Source organism: Muntiacus reevesi, chromosome 1 (assembly GCF_963930625.1).
Source record: "Muntiacus reevesi chromosome 1, mMunRee1.1, whole genome shotgun sequence".
NCBI classification, from domain to species: Eukaryota; Metazoa; Chordata; class Mammalia; order Artiodactyla; family Cervidae; genus Muntiacus; species Muntiacus reevesi.
The window spans coordinates 271222644-271243199 of record NC_089249.1 but is presented as its reverse complement, the minus strand read 5'-3'; the positions used below and the strand labels follow the sequence as shown (position 1 = coordinate 271243199).

Sequence of the window (20556 nt, the reverse complement as noted above, 5' to 3'; positions counted from 1 at the left end):
TTTGGAGTATTCAAGAAGATGTCCCTAAAATGTGATGAAATGGGCATTTCTTTGTGTAAGATGAGTAGAGTTTTAGAATAGAGAAGACAGCATGTGTATGCTCGCAGCACATTTGACTTGCCTGCATATCTCAGCTCCATAGGATGTTTCCCATGACTTAATGCTGAAATCTAGAAAATCAGGTCTGGAGTAGGATACAGTAAATTAATGACTGTCTCTACAGCCAAATTTAAGCTGGAAAAACCTGGCATAAATCAGGTCAGATTTACCATGAAAATTGCTTTCTTTTCTTTCCCTCTCTTCCTTCCCCTCCTTTCAGTTTATCTGCCTATCTCCAATTTTGGTTGTGACCTTATGGCTCTTGATAGCCATGTTAAATCTTTAGGAAGAACTGGTTTAAGGGCCTCCACTAATACTTTACCTGCAAAGGCCAAACCTGGAATTTCACAGCTAGCAGTTTAATATAGGATATAAGAAGAGGGAATCTCATTAATTAGACTGTATGCCCCTTAAGGGTTTCCCAGGTGGTGCTAATGATAAAGAACCCACCTGCCAATGCAGGAGACATAATAAATGCGCGTTCGATCCCTGGGTCAGGAAGATCCCCTGGAGGAGGGGATGGCAGCCCACTCCAGGATTGTTGCCTGGAGAATCCCGTGGACAGAGGAGCCTTGTGGGCTACAGTCCATAGGGTTGCACAGAGTTGGACATGACTGAAGCAACTTAGCACACACGTATATGCTCCTTAAAAATTCATGAATCAAATTAGCACCTTGAATGGAACTCAGTAGTCAGAGCACTTGGCTACTAGTTTAATAACTAGGTTGTTAGATAGATAACGTAAGTTTTTTTTCTTGTTGGGGTTCCTATATGTTATTGGTCTAAACAGCAGCTTTGGATCTTAAAGGGCTTTAACAGGCAGAGACTAGATGAGGGAATCACATCTTCAGAAGGACAGGCAAGGAAGGGGCAGAAGTGGAAAAGCTAAATCAGGCTTTGAGAATTGCAAGGAAGACCCTGGTCCTCTTACCCTCGTGTTCAGCAAAAAATATAACTGGATTTAAGAGAGGAAAGCAAGACTGGAGCAGATTGGAGTTTACTCTGTTAAAACTGGGAAGACACTAATTAGAAAGTTGAGGTGATTGAGCTAATACTTTAAGATTACTCTGGACTCTGTGCATGATTAATGTAAGATGCATCTGGAAGGAAGTAGACAAGTTAGGAAGAAGTACATGGTCAAGATCAGAGGAGTGGAATGTAAGGAATACAGTGGGAGACAAGATACTATAGATGAATAGAATCTATGGAATGTAACACCAGGTTTTATAAGAACAGGGTTGAATTGAAATTTCTAGCCATCAGCACTAGGAGGGTACCCTTAGAGAAATTGGAAGCAGTGGGAGGGTAGGATAGGGTGGGGGAGAGAAAGTACCATATTCTTCACTCAGTCCTTTGGTGATGAGGAGACTTAGGTTTGATTAGCTGTTCTATATCTGAGAAGTATATTTGGGTCTAAGTCTAGACTAGAACAATGCCATACTATTTACATGTTTCAAACTTTTCCATTTGGGTGGAAATTTGGGGGATTGGTGATGTTTTGGGGGAAGTTGAAATTACTAGGTAGAAGAAATTTTGGTTCTGAACAGGTATTTAAAATTTTTGTTTGTATTTTTGTAGGCTCCCTTTATTCAATAACCTTCTCTATAAATTTCACTTAAGACTGTCATAGAGTACAGATAATATGAAAATTGAATTTGATTTTTACATGAAGATCAGACCTTCCGTGGTTTCTGTCCCAAGTAATTATTGAAACATTAAGTAACTCTATAATGTTCCTGGATTTACATTTCAGACATCATTTTAAAATGATTCCTAAAGGCCTTGAAAGGGTCAGTGTTTTCACTTCCAGATTACTTTCATTTTTGTTTCAATGTTTTTGATTCTTTTTGTTTGACAGTTTGTGAAAAACAAGCTAAAAAATAATCATGAGTACATGAAGCTTTTGTTATACATATACATTGTCATAGACTAGTTATGATCATTTGGTTCATGGTCCATAGAGATAACCTTGGCTAGAAGACTTTTCTCATTAACAGTGAGCTGGTACAAGGAAGGAACTAGGCTTGAACTTTCTAATAATAGTCTCTGAGATACTTTAGGATCCAAATATGCTTACCTGTAAACTTAAGTCTTAGCATAATTTTTAAAAAGACATTTACTTAGTATCATGGCTTTTGGTTTTCATTGCTGAAACTATGATGCCTCAGATAACCAGAAAACACATCCATGTGGTTAAAACTCAGTTGAAAAATGTTTTTCTTTAATGAAAGACTAAGAGGTAGGAGTAGGAATTATTTCTAGAACTATCAAATATTCATTTAGCCAATGTTTATCTTCTGACATGTGCAGGCATAGAACTAGGCACTAGATAAGTCAGTGATGGTCCCTGCCTTAAGAAAGTACTCATGTCTTAGTAGTCACAAGCAGACATTAAAATTAAATTTAAAAGTACAGTAAAGTCTGTGTGCAAGGGGACACCTAAAGAGAGAAAGATTAGTTGTGAATGGATCTGAGAAGTAGTGTTGGCTTTTTCATCTCCTGTCCCCTGCCCAGCCCACTCCACTTGGGTTGTGTCCGTCACATCCCTGAGATTGCACCTGACTAGGTCCTTTGTTGTCAAATCCAGTGTCGAGTCTCTCCGTTCCTGTCTTACCTGGGTATCACGCCATCCAGTTGACTGCTCTTTCCTGTTAGAGACACTTTCTGGTTTTCCTCCCACTGCCCTGCCCATTCTCAGTCTCCTCTGCTGAAGATCCTCTGCTGGACTGGCCTGTGGAAGTTGGAGATCCTAGTTCCTTCCTCTCTCGTCACTTCCCTAGGGGAGCTTGTCTAGTCCTGAGGATTTAAATGTCATTTGTATGTTAATAACCTCCAAATGTTTATCTCCAGCTCCAACCTTCCTCTGTTTCCAGGCACCAATTTTCAACATCTCATCTCTTTATCAAAGTGTAAGAGGTTATCTCAAACGGAACAGTCCCAGACACAGTTCTTGATTTCATTCCTCAGACCTACATCTTTGTGACTGTTCCCCATTTCAGTACATGGCAGCACTTGTTCCCAGTTGCCTAGTAATTGACTGGTTTACCTTGATTTATCTCCTCTTTTCTTGACTTAATTGATCCTTACAGTAAGTTCTGTCATTCTTCAAATGTCTGAAATCTAACCTCATCCATCACCACCACTCCACACCCAGCCAGCCTCATCTCTCTTGAGGACCAATGCCATGGACTTCCAGCTAGCCTCCAAGCTTCCACTCTTCCTCCAGGAGTCCATTCACTGTGCAGCAGCCAGAGTGACCTTTTTAAAACACTTAAGTGTGATCATGTCGTCTCCAAGTTTCAAGGTTTCTAATAACTCCCTTTGTTGTCGATGCTTCATTTTATAAATTTCTAGTATTTTAAAAATAATACCCATCTTCTAATACAAGTTTATTTTACTGCTTCTCCTTATACCTTACTAGAGATCAGGATCACAAGGAACAAATCTTTATTTGTATTTATAGTCAGATTTGATGTGTAAGTTTATTTACACAGTTATAAAGTCTACATTAAGTTCTTTCTTTGAAAAAAGATGGGATATTATGCTTCAAATATTGTTATAAGGTCTGGTTCACAGTAACTAACTTTTCAGGTCGTTGTTCAGTTTGGATTTTTGCTTTCCATGTTCCTTTAAATAGTTGTATGAAATAGTAATGTTTTAGACAATTTTTTTTCACTTTGGCCTACATCAGAGAGCTACAGTTTTCCAGAAACTCTTTAAAAACAAGGATTATGTTAAATAGATCAGGTTTTTTTACTTCTCATTGCCCTTTTGATACTCTCCTTTATGTTTCATTCTTTTCCATGCTGTAATGGCTAGAAAAAAATTATTCTTTATTTCATATGCACTTTAATATGGTTCTTCTAAAACTGCAGAGAACAAGTTTCTCCTATGTGTAAATTTGGGTTGACTGGGAAAGCAAAATACCAGCTTTTGTGAAACTTTATGATTCTCTCTTTCTCTTTGGATCCAGGGTGGTGGTGGGGGCATTTAGTAAAAGATAGCTTTGGATTACCCTGAAATTTCACATTCATACTATCATTCTAAACATATTACCACCTTTGACAAGAGCTGAATATATTTTATTTCAGAATTAACTGTCTGATTTCCTGTGCTATATTCTGCTTTTGTTAGCCACTAAGTCATGTCTGACTCTTTGCAACCCCATGTACTGCAGCCTACCAGCCTCCTCTGTCCATGGAACTTTTCCAGGCAAGAATACTGGAGTGGGTTGCCATTTTCCTCTCCAGGGATTTTCTGCTTTAGCTCCATCTTTTTTTTTTTTTTTTTTCCCCTTCCTCTTCTTTCCCTACCTATATTTTTTCTTTTTTATTACCACGGTTAAAAATATAATTATTGAATAGTCTTTGGTTATTCTATCAGGTGACGATTTGAAGAACAGAATTAAATGACTTCTTAAATTAAAGGATTATAACCACAAGTTCTTGAAATAGTATAGTACCTCTTTAGGAAAGAAAGGAAGATGTATCTTAAACAAATCATATCCCAGGATAAGTCATAAATACTTTTTACTATTTACTTGCATAAGTGAAAACAAATCCAGGTGCCACCAGATATTTTCCTTAAGCTGTAGTGCAAAACCAAAACAGTGCTTCCCCCCAAAAGCTATTTATTCCTATCAGTTCTTAATTCTCTAGCTTTCAGATATTTCACGTTTTATGTAGCTGTTGTTAAGGAGGAGTTGGAGAACCTAACTTGTCTAGAGCAGTGGGCAAGATCACAGTTCTTAAAGTGACACAGGCCAGAGTCTGAGCTCCAAGTCACTTTTTAAAGCTGTGCAACCTTATGCGATTTCACAGGGTTTTCTTGAGAAGTGCAGATAATAGTATCTACCCAACAAGGGTATTCTGAGAACTCCCAGAGGTGATAGTAAAAATGATTATACTGGCCTGACACATTTTAAGCACTCAATAAATAGTAACTAGGTAGCTATAATCATTTCCTAAAACAATCTCACTTAAAGCAGTCACCTGGTGCATGACCATTTATAGAAAATTTTCTGGTTTTGACAAAGTTCCAAAGTTATATTTGACTTTGGAATTTTTTCTTTTTGCACTGTCTCTACCATGACTTACAATATGGCTTAGGTACTCAGATGAAAAGCAAAGTATTTAATAAATACCTATTGGTTAATTTTACATAATTCAAGAAGTAACTTGAGTCAAAGCTCCATGATGGATGCAGAAGGGAAACTGAAGGTATTTCAAGTATATCTCTAACCTTAGAGAATAAAGTTAGACCTGTATAATGCGTTTCTTGGAGAAATCACTCTTTTCTAGGCCAGAAGTCTATTTCTTATGGTTGTATGTTGACAAAACCAAAAGTGGTTGATAAGGTAAAAGTAACCATAGATTTAATTTGTCTTGAGGGATGAGCAATATGTAAATAATCAAGAGATGTTTGTAACAACTTTTATAGGATAACTCTCTTCTTGTGGTGGTGGTTTAATCACTAAGTTGGTCTGACTCTTGCGACCCCATGGACTGTAGCCCGCCAGGCTCCTCTGTCCCTGGGATTTCCCAGGCAAAAATACTTGGATAGGTTGCCATTTTCTTCTCCAGGGGATCTTCCGGACCCAGGGATCGAACCCATGTCTCCTACATCTCAGGTGGATTCTTTACCACTGAGCCACCAGGGATTCCCTACTCTCTTTTTATTTAGTCCCCAAAGAAACCAGAGCCTTGCCCCTTCTCTTCTCTGAAAGAATCCTATCAGGAGTTTAAATTGCTGGGACTGCCCTGGTGGTCCACTGATTAAGATCCGCCTGCCAATACAGGGGACATGGGTTCAATCCCTGGTCTGGGGAGATCCTACAGGCCCAGAGGAACTAGGGCTTTGCACCACAACTAGAGAAGAGCCCCTACTCACCACAACCTGCATGTGATAACAAAGACCCTGCACAGCCAAAAATAAATAAAATTTTAAAGAAGAAATTAAAACTACTCAGTACAGTTAAGATTGCATAGTAAAATTACTTAGTAAATTACATATTACTTTTACAGTCCTGATATATTGCGAGGAATAGTCCCTGGGAATAAGTGGACATAGATTTCTTTAGTCGTAGAGCAGTTTTTGTTGCAGTAGTTGACTTATTATAAAGGCAGTTTTCAAGAACATAACTAAACTTTTGAGCATTTTAGTATTGTCTACACTTTTATTCTAAGCTTAAGAATGCCCGAGAAATAAATAAGAGGGTTAATTCAAGGAACTCTAAAAGCAGTGAACCAAATAAGAGTTGAACAGAATCTTTTGACTACAAAGCATCACCTTTATCAGGTGTTTGAAGCATTTATTTATCTAAAGGGGGTACCCTAGTCAGTACCAGTCTGCATTGTGTTTCTTGGCTGGACGAAGAGACCAGATCACTATCTTATTTATAACTCAACTACTATTCAGTTAAATATAGAGTTACTTGATTTTCAAAAGAGCTACTTGCTGCGAATATTTAATTAAAGCTAAAAATCAAAAGTTGAAGTCCTGCTGAAATTCCATTTGTAATGGAAATGTACTTAGTAAGTTAAACATTACTGTAAAACATGCCATATCATATTTGGCCACCTGTAATTACTTTATCTTTTAAAACTGGATTGCATTTTAAAATATACAGTGAGTTGAGGTTATGTTTGTGTAGTTAAAATTAGGCTAAAATGATTTACATAAAAAAGGAATGTGCTTGAGACATATAATGGTATTGACTTTTAGAACTTATTCCTGGTCCCTTTGCTATTAACACGGTAGTCAGATGCATAAAAAGTGGTATAGCATTCTAGCTGTCTCTCGTTACTTTAAAAAAAAAAGAAAAAATTCAAGAACTATAGTACCTAACATCTTCTTGTCTAAAATTGGGATTAAAATTAATAATGGATTTAAGGCTCTCGTATATTTTTCTCTTCTAGCTTGTTAGATATCTTAAAAGAGTTTATCAGTAACAGTAATCCCAGTTTATTGTGTTTAGATAAACACCCACAACTACTCCATGGATGAGGGTTTTATTTTTTCAATAAAAAATGTTAACACAATATTTATATATGTTCCTTTACTATGCATGGTCCTTACAGGGGGAAAAAAAGAAAAAACTAATTTTAAGTTTTTATTTAGTTAGAAACGGAACCTTGAAAATTGCAGTGATTTTATGAAATTCATTTTCCTTGGAAACAAAGCACCAGAAGAGCTGAATGAGCATTTAAGTGCCTTTACATGTTCAGGGCAGGGAGAGAACCTATTACAGAGGCAAGAAAAGGAAAGGGTTCTGTATTTGAGATTCAGAAAGCAGGGTTTGAGGTCCAGCTCTGCTAACCAGTAGCTGGGTGATCTCAAGCAATGAACTCTGCCTGTTGGAAACTCACTTATCTCCCTCTGAAACAGGAAGTGATGATGCCTTCCTCCCGCCCACAGCTGGTTTTAGAAGGCCTCAGTTGAGGCTATGGGTATAAAAATGCTCTGTACATTACAAAAGTATGTAAACAAGAACAAGTTATCATTTTTGTTGAGGCATCAAGTAATACAGCTAGAACTCTAAGCATATCAGGAGGTAAGGTTCTAAATGCAAGTCATCAGGCAAAAGGTTGGATAATGTCAAAATTACTCTTGAAAGTTCAAAGTTGATGTCCAGCATAGTGGTGGTGTTTGTGCTATACCACCCCAAGTAGTAAAGTAAATGATGTGTATAGTTGGATACTGCATATATAAAGAGACCATAGCCAACATGATGTTATAATACATTTTTTAGCATAATGCATATAAGTACTTGTAAGTTAAATATGTGTTAGACTCTTCTGTAACATAACAACCAGGAGTAAGACAACTTATGCAAAAATACACCTCAATGTAGTGGTACCACAGACACAAGCATCTGGAGAAACAATAGCTAGTGGTAGTTAAAGTGGGCATAGTTCAGCGTGAGTAAAATGGTGTCAGTAGTATTTTGTTTGGTGAGGAAATGTTTAACATTTTAAAATGTGAGTCCTTTCTCAGTTGGGCATTCATCCCCCAGGTATTCACCACTCCTTGTTGCTTTACATCCTGTCTCTTTCACACTTACCTGAGTCTTTGATTCCTGATTCAGGCAAAGGAAAGCCTAGCTGAGGAAATTAATCTTAAACTTGAATGTTAAGTGGTTAGTGTGGATTGGCAAAGTAGTGTTAGGGAAGTTATGCCAGGTTGAAGGAACAGTTAGGAAGTAGAAATAGAGAGGAAATCGTTTACAAAACAAAGAGACTGAAAAATGTTAACAGTGCTGAGCCACATTTGGGAAATAAAAGATGAGACTGGTTTGTCCTGTAGTTGGAGCATCTGCTTTCTCTGTGAGGAGTTTGTTTTGCTTTGATAGAACCCACTGCAAAGTGGTATCTGAGAACGCTTCTGCTAGCTATTTGAATGAGGAGCATTTGGAAGGAATTGAAGGAAGGGAAGAATTGATGCTTTTGAACTGTGGTGTTGGAGAAGACTCACGAGAGTCCCTTGGACTGCAAGGAGATCCAACCAGTCCATCCTAAAGGAAATCAGTCCTGAATGTTGATTGGAAGGACTGATGCTGAAGCTGAAACTCCAACACTTTGGCCACCTGATGGGAAGAACTGACTCATTGGAAAAGACCCTGATGCTGGAAAAGATTGAAGACAGGAGGAGAAGGGGATGACAGAGGATGAGATGGTTGGATGGCATCACTGACTCGTACATGGATTTGAGTAAACTCTGGGAGTTGGTGATGGACAGGGAGGACACAACTGACAACTGAACTGACTGACTGAAGGAGGGGAGGAAGGCCTTTGTTTAGGTGCTGGGTAATAGGGGCCTGGAAGCAGCCTAGGAACTTTCAAAGTAGAAACTGAGCTTAATTTGAGGGTGTCTGGGGCATGCGTGTGTATGCATGCTCAGTTGCTTAGCCGTGTCTGTCTCTTTGCCACCCCATGGACTGCTGCCTTCCAGGTTCCTCTGTCCATGGAATTCTTCAGGCGAGCATACTGGAGTGTCATTTCCTCCTCCAGAGTCTGGGGCAGGTTGCCCCCAAATGATGATTGAGAGCCCTGAGCCACCTTTACTTCGTGTGTGTGTGTGTGTGTGTGTGTGAGAGAGAGATTCTCAGACCTTCAGCACAATTTTATCCTTTCTTGGGAATGTCTGCTCATTCCACCATCTCCCGTTTGCTCCAAATGAAGTCATACTAATTTAAGCCTTTATCACCAGAGTGTTCCTAAATAAAATATCCCCTGGAGCTGATATCTAATCCTTTTCCCTAGCGATTCATCCCTGTCTATTTCTTATACATGACTGAAAGAGCTGCTTTCCCTGAAGCAATTTCTTTTAGGAACTCACTTTCTTATTCCAAAAATCAGAAGAGCCTCCAATTGTTTATCCTGTCAAAGGCAAGACTTAAAGGCCATCCCTAAAGGAGTAATGGAGGGGATTAGGGTAGGGCTAGTTCACAGGGTGATAAACCTTTTGAAATTCTGAGGTTGGAAATTTAAATTACTGTCCTATTTATGCAGTAGTGGATAGAAGTTAAAACTGAAGACACATTTTGAGGTCAAGAGATTAGCCAGGGATCACTAGGTCCAGTTCTCGTCCTTCATGTCCTGTTTCACATGTGAAAGGACGCTGCACACCTCCAGAGACCTGCCCTCCATCCACTCACCACCCATTCCTATCTCCTTGCTTTTTTGTTTAGGGGGCTCTTTTTCCTTGGAGTTTGTTTTTTCAGAATTGCTTAAAAAAAAAAAAAAAAAGATCCATCTTTTCCATGAGCCTTTTCTCTTTTCTAGTATCTCTTCTAACCCATATTTTTCTCCTTTTTGAGAATCCTTACTGCACCTCCCAGCAGCACTTAACCTAATATTTAATTATTTTCAAATGTTCTCCAACTAAAAAGTGAATTCTGTGCATAAAAGGGCAAGCCCCCAAACTTTTGGATCTGCCGTAGCAGATGTGTGTGGAGCCCAAGATAGTAGGAAAAAAATAGTATGGCAAAACACTCCTAGATTACGGTCCCAGCTTAGTTATTAATGGGACACATGGCCCATTGTGTTTGTATAGTGGGAGGTAGGTGGGTAGCAACTGGATTATCTTTGGATTTGGAAGTCTGGGATTCTAGTAGTGTGTGATTGCCTAAGTAAATGTGGTGAGAGGAGAAGGAGAAGAGACTCTTAGGTTAAATTTACGGTTGTGAGTCTGGAGAACCACAAAGAAGCACCCTGGCCGGAAAGTAGGAAAGAGGTGCCAGTTTGGTGAGGGGCAGCGGCAGTTTGTTGTTCAGTCGCTCAGTCTGTCCAACTCTCTTGCAGCCTTGCAGACTGTAGCCCACCAGGCTCCTCTGTCCATTGGATTTCCCAGGCAAGAATACTGGAGTGGATTGCCATCTTCTCCTCCAGGTCGTCCCGTCCCAGGGACCCAACCAGCATCTGGACAGCTTGGCAGGCAGATTCTTTACCACTGAGCCACCAGGGAAGCCCTAGGGGTAGTTTGCTGCTGCTGCTGCTGCTAAGTCACTTCAGTCGTGTCCGACTCTGTGCGACCCCTTAGACGGCAGCCCACCAGGCTCCACTGTCCCTGGGATTCTCCAGGCAAGAACACTGGAGTGGGCTGCCATTTCCTTCTCCATAGGAGTAGTTTAGTGTTTGCCAGTTTTACTGTCTAAGAGTTTGTGGTGCAAATATCCTAGGCAAGTGCTAAGTTGCAAGTTTTGGAGGAACGCCAAGTTGAGGAATCCTGAAGAGATTCAGAGTCATCACCAGACAGACAGGGTGAGCCTCCAGGACAGAGTAGATGTAGCAAGAGGAAAGTAAGTGAGGGCCCTAGCTTTTGAAATAAAAGGCGTGATCAGAGAGCTAGGAGGACAAGCGTCTCCAAGTGTACGGTAGCTGTGATATCCAGTGAAGTGAGCAGTTTGAAAGCTGAGGAAAGTTAGCATTTGTTTGACCAAGAAGATTTTATGAACTTGATACAGAAGTTCAAATTCAAGTGGTGAGCTGAAGATAACCTTCCTTCAAGGAGTCAGGGAGGAAAGTGTCTTCAGCCTCAGAAGAGATGTTTAGGGTTTGGGATTTGAAGAGAGAGCAGGAGGTGGGGCTGATTGAAGTATTCTGAAATCTAGAACCGGGACCTCTGTTGCCTCAACTGGAGGACCACCTACTTCCCCACGTGAAGGAGCCTCCCCAGGGCTTCTGCAGGCAAGCTGCCATTACTTCTGGTAGAGGATTAGCTGTGGAATGTACATTTGGGTGAGGCTTTCTCCCTCTAAGGAAATTGAAATTAGCATTAATCTGTATTTTATATTTTCAAAAAGGCCATGAATTAGAATGAATCACTACAAAAAATTATCTCCCACACCAAGAAATAAACTTGGTCAACCAGTAGTACTTGGATCCTGCTAATAAGTCTAAAGTTAAATTATCTTTATGGTGGTAGAACAATGGTAATAGTGTCTATTATGTTTTCTCCAAGGTGTTTATCTATTTTTATAAATAATAACAGGACAGTTAATGCTACCACTTGATTTTATATTCCGATGATCTATCTTTTAAAGTACTTATCCTTTCCATATTTCTCTCTAGTTTACTGTGATACTGATCAGTAAACTTCAATCTGCAGTTTTGGGACATAACTGATAGCAGTGGTTAATGTGGAGTGGCAAGGGAGGGGCACATGGGTGCCTCTGTATTTTTCTTTAAGGTAGAGTTGAGACCAGAAACCACTGCTTTTGTTTTTGTGCATTGAATTTGGATATGAGGGTATGAAAAATAGCTGATGTGTTACTATTAAAATGTTATCCAAATCTGATTTCCCCATGAATTTCTGTTACCAGTTTGGGAGAGCATTCCCGTAGTAGTGAACCAGTCCCATACTGGTGATTTTGGGTACAGGAAATTATACCTGAGACTATGGTAGATATTTACAATTACAGCTTTTCTTTTAAATACATAGCTCTATGAGAAAATATAAAAAGTTAGGAAGAGGACAAAGCTCATAATAAAACATTGTTCTAGAAATTATATTCGCCTGATGAAAAGCTTATGATGGAACTGGTTACTTGTTTGACTCTCAACTAAACACTTATCTCTGGTAAAGTGTGAGAAAATGAAGGAAGGAGAGGGTGGGATACATGGACAGGGTAACTGAAAACCTACCTTACCATGTGGAAAGTAGACAATAGGAATTTGCTGTATGAACTCAAACCAGAGCTCTCTAAGAAACAGCCCAGAGGGTGGGATGGGGAGGGAGCTGGGAGGGCGGAGACAGAGGTGTGCCTATGGCGGATTCACGCAATGTCTGGCAGAAACCAACACAACACTGTAAAGCAATTATCCTTCAATTTTAAATAAATTTAATTTTTAAAAAATGTGAAAAATGGAAACCACAGTTCATCCTCAAATGTTTTAATTTTATACTAGCATCCTGTTAAGATTTTGCAAGGTTCCTTTAATTATCTCTAGCTTTCCTCCACCTCTTTAAAAAAAAATCAAGAAACTAAGCAAGAATATTTTTTTAATGTAAAATTGAATTAGTACACTAATCATTTTTTGCCAAATCATGTTAGTCATTTTCAAAAACCTGATTAGCCACACTGCCAAAAGACACCTCGGTTGTACTGTCAGTAATAGTGCAGTGTCATTTATCAAGACATCTTAATATAATGACATATAAACCTAAGTATGTAATGGAAAGGTTTTCACTGATCGGACTATAGCACTGATCAGTTGCATAGACTTAAAGTTTAAACGTTTAGTTATGTGTCCAGTAACCAAGTTTGATCTGTTTGTTTCTTATGTTTCTTTTAATAGAATTTAATTCCTTTTCGACCTTCAATTCAATTCCAAGGGCTCCAAGGGGTGAGTACTCTTATTTAGCAAAAAATCTAATCTTACACAGTATTATATTTAAGTCTTAAAATTAGTTTTCACCTGTGCCTCTTAATATATTAATGTCGATCATATTTTGTGAACTTTGTGACTAAATGAAAATTTATGATACTTTTAAGACTTGAGTTATCTTCTTGATTTATTTCAAAAGTAATTCAGATACAGATATTGAGAGTTGTTATTTCCAAGTCATAGCTATTTGATCTTTTAACTTTTTTTTGAAGTGTAACATACATCATAGTGTTAAGAGATTATATTTTATTTACCACAATTAAGCAACTGAAAAGAATCATTAATTTTAGGCAAGTTATGACTATGTGATTGTTGTTAATATGAACAAACTTTTGTTGTCTATGGACTTTATTTCTTTGATTGTACATACTAAGAAATAAAATGTATATATAGAAAATTGAGTTTTTCCAGTACACAGAATAAACAAAGCATTGTCTGTTCCATTACTGCACTTGAAAGTGTAATAAGTGATAACCCCTAATAAAATAGACCTATGAATTTTGTATTTGTGATAGATGATAAACTTCACAGGAGTAGTGTCAATATTATTTCATAATTACTATTATTACTATTTAATATTAATAAAATGGTAGACTCAATCATTCCTTCACTTAAGTTGATATGCATTTCTAAATATGTCTCTAATACTATCCATAGTATGGAGATTTGGACTATCTGTAAATGGATTTTAGAGCTGTAGTGAAAAGGCAACCTGAGGGGGGAAGATCCTATTCCTGCTTATTATAAATCTATATGCTTGAGAATTTTTATGTCACAAAATGCAAAAATTCAATGTGAATAAGTACAATCTTTTTAAACTTCATAACTTGAAAACACTTCAGGAATCAAGAGATTACTTGTATCATCCAGCACCAACTAAGAGTACTTCTAGATCTTGTGAAATGCTAACTTGAAGGAGATGTTTGTGTGTGGATGTCAGAGGTTTGCTTCAGCTTTATAATGAAGTCCTCTTTTTTTCTCCCCCAGTAACTGAGTGTTCATGAATGGGATCCTAATGGGAACAATTGTTCTTCTGAATTTTGTTTTATAGCTTTTTAGATGGTCTTTACTGCATGCTGATTCTATCTTGAGGTATTAGTTTTGGTTGTTCACTTAAGGCTTCTTGAATTTTCTTACAAATTTCAGTGGCATCAATAACATCTAAGTGGATGTTCTAGAGGCAGGGATTCCTGAGCTCAGCCGGGCTGCCCATTTCAGTGAAGGGTTACCTGGGTAGAGAGGACAGTACTCAGGGGAGAAGAGGAGGGTTTGAAGAGGAGGTCTTTTCCCTCCCTAGCAACTGACAGCTTGTTTGGTGTCTGCTTCTTCCCTCTTCCCTCTTCTCCACTTGGGAAGTGGAGGCCAAGGAAATGCAAGTGAAGGATATTTTCTTAGGAGGGACTAGGTTAGACTGAATAATGAGGAACCAATATGTGCAGGCTTCCAAGCTCTTGATTCAGAAATGTAGGTTTTAGCAGTCTCAGAAGGAATATGGCTTGTATGGCATACCTGTTACCCCCAGGCCCTTGGCACGATTACAAAGCAGGCAGTTTCTATTTGAAATTTCGGCCCTCCTTTTCTGAAATCTGCTACCCACATCCCCCAAACTTTCGTAGTTTTCCAGGCTTCGCCAGTTTATCTTTGCAAGCTCCCTTCTCTCTTCCTACCCTATTGTCTGAGAGGAGTTCACTGATAAAAGTAATTTAGGTATAAATAACTGATGGGTTTAAATCTAAATGGGCATTTGAATTTTAACAGATAAGCTTTTAACCAAATGAATGGTTGTTGGAGTTGGAAGACTGGGAGCGTGGGGGGAGGGAGTGCCGCAGAAGGCGAGCTGGAGGACACTGGGTCCTACCTTGGCATTCTGGGCTCCGTCTTCTCCGTCCCCTCCGTCCCCCACCCCCCACCGCAGTCCCCTTTTTATTATTCTAACTGGGAACAAAATATATGGACTCAGCATTGTTTCAGAGCCTGCAGCTGCATTCCAGCCTCCCCTCCCCCTTCTCTTTGCAGAGCCCTCCCCATCCCTTTGGGACTTGGTAAAAACAAAGAGTCATTGCAGGGGAGGGAGTGGGTTGGCACAGCCCACAGGGAGGACACAGCCACAAATGTGAGGGTCTTCTGTACAGCGTTCCTCTGTTTTTCTGGAGAGCCATGGTAATTTAACATTGCCAGTGCTGATTGCTTTAAAAACTCCCTAAAGTATCCCTAGAGAGTTTTCCTATGTGGAAAATGTTTAGGACTCAAAATTAGAAGGTTTTAACTTAGATTGCCCACAAAAGGGTTTTTCTTAATGAAAAATTTTAGTTGTCTTCTAATACAGGGTTTCAGACGCTTTGAAAGTTTTCCTAGAAAGAACGGGGCAAATTTAACAAATGTGCAGTCTTTACATCAAATGTGATTGAAAATGTAAATTAACTATCATGACAGTGTCCTGTGTAGACATATTTGAAATAGAAATGAAATGTTGCCAATGCATCATTTTAAAAGTGAACATTTAGTGTCAAGATTATGTCCTCTTTCCCTAATACTAAGCACTGCATGGTTAGGCCCTTTCTTGTTACCAATTATAGGATTTTCCGCCTTCTGTTAGAAAGTCAGAATTTGGGTCTTGGCAGGTAGCTTTTAAGCATATTTACTTTTGTGCCTGAACATGTTCTCTTAGAGTGAAGTTTTCTTCTAAAAGAAAAGAAAATGCAGACTGGACCATTAAACAAAGTATAGCAATATGCTCTTAAAGAGGAAAATTCTGAGAATCATTGATTACCTGGATTTTTATCATCATAGTTGGGCAGCATAAAAAATGTAAATTGTGTCTTTCACACTTCATCTCACCCTTTACCCTCTGTGGAAGAGAGTACTCAGGAAATTGAATGGTCATTGAAGGCATTTTATGAATTCTGAAGAGACAAAATAACTGTTAGGAGCAGTTAACTGTTTTTAAAACTCATGAATATCAGGAGCTGAATAAATCAGCCTGAAATACCTTGTTGATTTTTAAAAGTATGGCTCAACCATTATCCTCACGGTTCTAATCCATACCTAGGATTCTCATAACTAAAGGTTTACTGTTGCCTAGTAAATGCATAGAATTATGCATTTTTGTAGAAAAGACAGAAAAGGTAGCTTTTCTAATTGATAGAAAAAGAATCTGGTAATATTCACTACAGTAGTGAAGTGTTCAAGTTGCGACATTCAGAGGAGTGTAGCTGCATCCTTATTGTTGAGCAAGCTTTATCCAGATCAGGTAGTTCTATCTCATATTTTAACTAGATACTGAAAATGTGGTAGTTGAAAAATTTCCAAAACTGTGTGTTCCAGCAAAGTTTAAAAACTAATTACTGTGTATTTTTATGTTTGTTAAAAATTTCTTTTCTAAAGACACACAGCTGAAGGAGACAGCTGTACTGCCTAGGTCTTTACACTGCCAGGGAGAATTCTCCCTACATTGCACAGCTCTGAAAGGAGAGGTGCTGGAAGCAAGTTAACTCAGTATTTTCAAGTAATGGCAGTTGTTACTGATGCAATTATCTACTAACATAATTATTCAATAAGCTATAAACAGGTGCCGAGTCAGGGGGTGTGCTAATAACTTTATTGTTCCATTTGTCTCTTACTCATTGCACACACGTTCTTTTAGTCCTCTGTTGTGCCAGGTACTTTGCTCAAGTTCTTAGTGTGCAGAGATACAGGGATGGGTAAGACACAGGCCTTGCCCTCAGGGAACCCGTGACAAACACGTAGAGGCTAATACTCAGGAAAGAATTAATAATGTAGGACTTAATCCAGAACCTCCTCTCAGACCTTCTGTAGAAACAAGGGACTCAGGAGCAGGCTTATGTGTTTCTGATTGGTGTGAATCACACCGTAAAGCCAAGGTTTCAGAAAAAGCAAAATACCGCCTCCTGGAGACAGGTTTGTAAGATCCCAGGCCTATTAAATCTGTGTGCACCCTCATACACAAAAGGCATGTTTATAGTTCAGGTAGAATCTGAAATGGTGAGGTTTTCCACAGCAAATAATGGCCACGTCTGCTGGCCTGAGGCAGCCTTGCAGAGTGGACTTGCCTGTGGCACCGGGACGCCTGTGCAGGGAATGATTGTCCCAGGGCGGTGAGAAAAATGTTAACTTTGTCACAGTCAATAGGATCCAAGACTTCAGTATTAACTCAGTATTTGTTATGAGAATGTTGTTCCAAACTTCTCTCTAATTTAATTGCTTGCTTCAGACTCAGCAGTCCCAGAGGCTTTAGAAAGTAGAAGCTGCATGTGTAATTTAGAAATTAACCTTAAGATGACTGAAAATTTTAAAAATATTTTCTGTACGTACCACCATGTCATGTTTCCTATAAAATACTGAGTCACATACACTTTATCAAGTAGGAGCAACAAAAAGCCAGCCAAACAGGTTTTAAATGTATGCCTTCCAGAAAGTCACAGTGACCTTTTGTGGATGAAATCTGCGTTGAACTGCTAATTTAAAAGGCTTGAATGGTGTTAGAATTTTTGCATTAGAGCCATTAACTCTAAAGAACAGAGTTGGATTTTTTTTTTTCTTCCAAACTTAGCAAAGCATTCAGAAATACTTTGTTAATTACTTGTTTTCCTTTTGGGGGACTGGAGAGAAGATTGGTTTTGAAAAACTAAATTATACAGTATTTGAAATTAGTAGGCAGTTTCAACCCACCTGCAAATACTTCCCGCAGACTACCCTTCTCTAATCTACTTGATACCTGGGAAGCAAAGATAACTATCTGCTTGAAACAGCAGCAAAGATAAAAATAAATCCCCAGCACTGCCATTCCTTCTTCGATGATATGCCTGCAGTCTGCTTTCCCTTGCTGTTTTTGGTTTGGCTGGTCCACTGGTTTTGCCAACAGTTGTGTTTAGTGAGTCTGCTCAAAGGTTGCTGACTAACATCTTACCCTTACACATTCAGCTCTGAATGTAATTAATACTACAAAGATTTGATTTTAACATTAAAATTAAATCCTTTTGTAATGGCAGTTCTGGTTTAATTTTTTTTTTAATATTACAGTGGTTAAATGTGCAGATAACATTTTGATGTCTATATTGAATTATACCTCATTAACCACACGTTGGGCTTCCCGGGGTGGCTCAGTGGTAAAGAATCCTAATGCAGGAGACACAGGAAATTTGGGTTCTATCCCTGGATCTGGAAGATCCACTGGAGTAGGAAATGGCAACCCACTCCAGTATTCTTGCCTGGAAAATTCCATGGACAGAGGAGCCTGGGGTTGCAGAGTCAGACGTAACTGAGCACACACACTGCAGCCATATGTTAATTTACTAAAGTGTTAATACAGTAATAAATTGCCCAATTCGAAAGAAATATTCACTTTGGTGTATATCAAAGATCATAAAGGAGCTGAAAACTAGGTCACCCAGCTCTGTCCTTCATCAAATTGAAGTCGCTTTGGAAAGCAGCTATTGGAACTACGATTGAAATCTGAACTTGCAACCAGTACCGTAAATGGCATTCTTAGCAGTTAGTTAAGCTTCCAGTCTTCATTCAGCAAGCTTTTGTGAATATTTGCTGTGTACCAGGCACCACGCTAGACGGTGTGGACCTTGAAGTGCCAGCTCTTGTTCCTGACACCCCCTGTTTGTCAATAAAATCTGCCACTGATGGCTTTGCCTTTTTGTTTCGTTTCCCACCAAAAACTGAAACTTGTGAAATTCAGTTGTCTATGTTACAGACATAGTCACTTTAACAGCACTCACTTATTTAAGCTTGAAAAGTAATCATCTTTAACCATCCTATAACACCTACAGTTCTTATAGCTAATCCACCCCTAAATTTGAACCATAAGCAGTATTTAAATCTCTTTTGACCTTTTACTATGTGCAAGGCCTTATCCTTATAAGAACTTGCTCTATTAGAAAGAAAATCCAAAATTTAAAGCAGGAAAAACAATTTAGCAGAATATGCGGAAGCCGTAGATCTTATTTCAAACAATATTTAACAGAGCAACAAAATTACTATATATCACTGATTGCAAGGCATTTCTTAACCTTTAATATCTTTGGAATTAAAAAACACATCTCAGTATCAGCAGCATGTTAGTGGTGTGTCCTAATTTGTCAGCATTTTCTATTACGCAGTGGTACATGAAATCATGGAGAGCCGTCCAGCTGGGCTGGTATCTTAGATTCAGTTAGCTGCAGCAGTGCAGTAGAAGTATTTAGAGAGTTGCTGTATTCTGCAATAAGATTTAAAGAACTAGAATCTTTTCGAAAGTTTGCTTGGAATTTATAGGAAAGGTAAATATTTATAACCATTCTTGAATTGTGATTTAAACTGGAAGGAACAAGAGTATGAAATTAAAATGTTCTCAAACTTATTTTTAGGCTAAAATTTTTATTTATAAAAGTAATTTGCTTTGAAAACAAGTTTAGAAGAAAAGAATTTTACTGATTTAAAGACTTATATATAAATGCTTTGAGGCTAATGAATTTGCCCTTACCAGACTAGGAATTTTCAAAATCTCTCTTAACTACTCTTATAATTTGTAGTATATTTAGCATAAATGCATAGTCATCCATTATTTTGCTTATAGACTCCAGGTTTTTTTTTTCAGTAGTTTTATAACTAAAATTTATTGAATATTTATTATGTGCTATAAGACCCCTATTCTAAGCACTTTTACACGTGTTATTTTCATTTAGTCCCGGCTAGGATGCCATGAAGCACATACTCGTTATCCTGCAGGTGTGTTCACTCTGGCTCTAAATTTAAACCATTTGGTAAAGCTCACACCATTCGTGAGTGAAGGAACCTACACACAGTCTAAACATCTGATTCCAGAGCCTGTTTTCATCACTAAACTGCCTTGCCTGCCTATAATAAATGTTCAGTGAGCATTTTCTCACATTCAGAGAAACATTTGTTGAGTATATCCCCAACCAGGAAGAGAGTCAGGGAGGGCTCAGAGAGGTAGGGAGGTGTGGCAAATATTCCCACCGTCTTAAGGAGCTTGAATTTCACCTTGGATATCAGTGCTTCTTATCTATAAAATCTCTCTAAGGGTCAATGATGAGGTCTGGAAATTTGTCTTTTAAAATATCCCCCCTAGATTTCCTTATAATAGCTAGGTTCACTGTGATTAAGAGTAGGAAAAGAATATGCACATACGTAGGTAGGCATATATTCTCTTTTTTGGACAAGGTTCATAACTTTCATCATTTTCTGAAGGGGACCACCAATCTCCCCAATAGGAGAAAACTACTATAGTAGATGCTTTCAGCACATTTAGTAACAAGTCACAGTAAGGAAAAACATTTTGCTTTGTGATCCTTTACAGATATAGGTGCACACATTCAAACAGCTAAAAAAAGTTTCACAGCACGTTATTTATCCTTTACCAATATATTCTGACATGTTCTATTCGATTTCAATTTAAAAGAATCCTGGTCACAGCTTACTAAAATTATGTCATAACTTTCCAATGGGTCACAGTGTATAGTTTAAAAAACACTACAAGAAATTATCTTTTTTTTTTTTTTTTTAATTTTAGAAATTTTAGTCAGGGAGTCATGTGATCAGA

The 20556-nt window shown here is 38.4% G+C and overlaps 1 protein-coding gene across 1 annotated transcript in view; it reads left to right on the top strand.

Moving 5' to 3' along the window:
- Window positions 1-20556, top strand: part of ELL2 (elongation factor for RNA polymerase II 2) — a 71187-nt gene that overhangs the window by 5981 nt on the left and 44650 nt on the right. Inside the window, exon 2 of the mRNA XM_065918138.1 lies at window positions 12897-12944. Within this exon, the coding sequence (XP_065774210.1) occupies window positions 12897-12944 (48 nt within the window). The remainder of the gene's footprint in view (window positions 1-12896; window positions 12945-20556) is intronic.